The sequence below is a fragment of the Phragmites australis genome, chromosome 16 (genome assembly GCF_958298935.1).
Source record: "Phragmites australis chromosome 16, lpPhrAust1.1, whole genome shotgun sequence".
Classification (NCBI taxonomy): domain Eukaryota; kingdom Viridiplantae; phylum Streptophyta; class Magnoliopsida; order Poales; family Poaceae; genus Phragmites; species Phragmites australis.
The window spans coordinates 19,787,441-19,790,954 of record NC_084936.1 but is presented as its reverse complement, the minus strand read 5'-3'; the positions used below and the strand labels follow the sequence as shown (position 1 = coordinate 19,790,954).

Sequence of the window (3,514 nt, the reverse complement as noted above, 5' to 3'; positions counted from 1 at the left end):
TTCTTCAAAAACTCGAGCCAGGAAAGATGAAACTTTGATCCCTCAAAACCACAATTAAAGGAAAAGAAAAACGAAGAAAATCAAATGTACAACGTGTGACACCTAGTTCGTGTGCTCTACACTACTATACACGAACGATACGGTCACCAGCTGCCGCCAGTGGTGCGGGCGCGGCCGACGGCGGCTGGCGCTGCTCGTAGTGCCGGTGGATCTCGTTGACCAGCCACCGCGCTTTCTTGCCCGCCTGGGGGCTCCCGTCGGCAATGAGCGCGTAGAGCGCGGGCATGAGGCCCGGCAACTTGCCCAGCAGCGCGAGCACCTTGTCGCCGCCGTGCCGGCCCAGCGACGCCAGCAGCGCCACGCAGTGCTCCTTCGCCGACCGCGACGCCTCCTCGCCGAGGAAGTCCACGAGGCGGGTGACCAGCGCCGAGCTGGCCACGACAGCCCGCGCGCCGGCCGGCTGCTCCGCTAGCCTCGCGAGCAGCGCGATGGCGTCGAGAGCGAGGTCGTCCCCCCGGTCGCCGCCAGCGGACAGCAGGCCCGCGACCACGGCCACGGCGCCTGCGGACACCGCCTTCCCGTGGCCATCCACGCACTGGAGCAGCCCGTAGAGGCTCACCAGCGCGTTCTTGCGCCCGCGGTACGCGCCCTCCCGCACGAGGTGCACCAGCGTTGGGATGGCCTCCGGGATGCGGCTGATCTCCTCGCAGTACTTGGGGTTCGACGAGAGGTAGAAAAGGACGCCCGCTGCGTTCTGCCGCGCCTCGACCTTCGCGGCGACGTTCACAGCGTCCACGATCAGGCCCGGGCCGCCCGCCTCCATCAGCGCTCTCCGCCCGGCCGGGTGCTTCGACAGGTTCAGGAGGCCCGCCACGGCATTGCCCTGCACGGACGCGTCCGTGGAGGAGAGCAGGTGGAGTAGCCACGGCACGGCGTCGGCCTCCACGAGGCACGCCCGGTAGAAGACGTTCCGCTTCGAGAGCTTCCGGACCTCGTACGTCGCCTTCTTCTGCTCCTCCGGCGTGCCCCTTGACAGCCTCGCGATGAGGAAGGCCACGGCGAGCCGCACGCCGCCAGCAGAGACCGCGCCGAACGGCGCGGCGGTCTTGTCAACCGCGCACCGGTGCTTGCTGCTGGGCTCGTGGAGCGAGGCGCCCTTGCTCAGTAGCAGCTGCTCGATGACTCCGCGCACCGCGACGTTCGGCACGACTTCGGCGTTTCGGAGCCTCTCGCCGGTGACGGGGCACTTCCGGCACCCATTCTTAATCCACTTGTTGATGGATGCGCGGTCGTACGTCTGGCCGGTGGCCACGGTCACCGGGTCGGTCATCAGCTCCAGAGTGATCGGGCACTGCAGCGCCTCCGGGTTGATCCACGCCGCGCAGCTCGCCGGTCTGGTCACCGGTGCGGCCGCGTCAGCCTTCTTGGAGTCCATGCGGTCAAACAAGACGACGCTGCAGTACACCAGGAACGCCATGAGGCCGCTGATGAGCACGAGGTCGTTGTCATTCTCGCCGCCGGCCTCCAAGCGCTCCAGCAGCTCGGCCTCCAAGAAAGCCGCCTCCTCGGAGCAGTCCGACCAGCTGGCTATGCCGACACGACCGAGCACCAGCTTCGCGTCCTCTGCGCCCGGCGTGACGCCGCTCCCGAACCACGCGAGCACCGAGCGCACGCTCCGCGCCGCGCGTTCGTCCTCCGCGTCCGGCCGCACCGCCGCACGCCACGCCTGCTCGGACACCATCCTCCCGAGTTCCCCTGCCTCGTCAGAAGCACCCACCACGTCCCTCGGCAGCGCGTCCATCGCCGTGGCCACGGATCCCAGCACCACCCGGAGCTCGGACGCGACCAGCTCGGCGTTCATGAGCACCCACAGCCTCGCCCCCCTCCTGGCGCAGTCGGCGAGCAGGAACCGCAGCTTCTGCAGCGCCACGTGCAGCTCCGACAGCCCCAGCACGGCCTTGCTGGGCAACGGGACATCCGCTGACCCCGCCGCATCGCGCACCGCCTCGAGGAACGCGAGGAGCACGCCCGCGAGGCGGACGGCCTCGCGCGCCCCGCTCCGGAGCGCGGGGAACGCTGCCACGTCGTGGCGGCCGGCGACGTCGGCTGCGAGGGAGACGAGCGACGCTAGCAGCGGCGCCGGCGAGATGGCTTCGCACGGGCACACCGCCGACAGCGCCAGCACCCGGCGGCGGCGCTGCGGCCCGCGCTCGTGCGGCGCCGGCATCTCGCGCGATCGGGGCAAGGAAGAATTTGGAGGGAAACAAGCAGGCGGGCATACAAAACTCGGACGGCGAGGAGGCGATCTCTCTTGTCTCCTCTAATCCTCTGGCTGCGGCGGCCAAAATTGGAAGCGCGTCTACTTATAGAGGCGACGGCACACCTGTTGTCTCACGGTAGCCGACGGACCGGATCGCGACGCGCGGCGATCTGCCCACTTGGACGGCAGCGGATGGGGTCCGTGAGAAGATGCTCCCGCGATGGTGAGCGGCAGCTTCATCCGCCACCGGATTACGCGCCAATCTTTTATCGTACATGAGCCATAGATGTATCCAGTTGCGTATTGGTGCTGCAACGTCCAACTACGGTTTAGATATGTTAGTTGTGATTGTGCAAGCTGCTCGTTCGTTTGGCCAAGTCTATCCCTTTTTTTTAGTGTACTGTCCCTAATTTTTACGTACCAGGAGATCATTAGCACGGGTCCCACGTTGCAGTGGCTATCGGGCCTCGTGTGTGGGCGGCGTCGTGGCTGCGCCTGCGTTGGTCATCCGGTAGAGGTGAGGGAACTCGGAACTCGGAGCTCGTACTGTACTGTACTGTACAGCCCGCACGGCACGAAGCCCGTGACCATAAGGGCCCACCGGACCGTATCGGCCATGTGACGGCGGATCGGTGATTTTTTTTACTTATATTTTTTTTAAATAGCAAAAATATTCGTTCCCTATCAAAATTAACAAAAATAGCTTTTTTCGCATGTTCAGTGGGTAAGAATTGACATAGCATGCCAACATATTTATGTGGAGGGTGGTTGAGAATATTTCTGTCGCTCTGGGTGGTTGAAAAATATTTCTCTCCATCTGGACGAGAATGGTGTTTTTAACAAATTTGCATTAAATCAAAGAATCAAAATATTGAATACACAAGACACCAGGACCGCACGAGAACTTAGCCATCATCGGCACGACAAAGAATCCATGGTTGGTCCATCCTCCTCTTTTGATCTCGATAAATACACCAAGTTCCTTAACCAAGGGGCAATGCATGATGTTATAGTAACTTTCAGGGTTCTTCTGCCAAATAGTTGCGGGAAGACATGGTAGATTACCATACGATGTTTCGTACGTCCCAAACCTCATCTTCACCGTCTTTCGCTTCGCCCTCCAAAACCTTAGCGTAGCTATTTGTGTAACAATGTTTTTCTTCAATTGCCCTAATTATTGATCTAAGCTTATAGTTCAAGCTATCTATAATATGAGCGTACATGATATTAATAACAAAATTCGATTGCAAGTTC

At 61.4% G+C, this 3,514-nt stretch overlaps 1 protein-coding gene across 1 annotated transcript; it reads right to left on the bottom strand.

The window, feature by feature from the left end:
• LOC133894752 (U-box domain-containing protein 19-like) lies at positions 1-2,325 on the bottom strand. The gene has a single exon (XM_062334916.1). The coding sequence runs from the start codon at positions 2,225-2,227 to the stop codon at positions 125-127; it is 2,103 nt and encodes a 700-aa protein (XP_062190900.1). The 5' UTR covers positions 2,228-2,325; the 3' UTR covers positions 1-124.
• Positions 2,326-3,514: the final 1,189 nt, after the last annotated feature.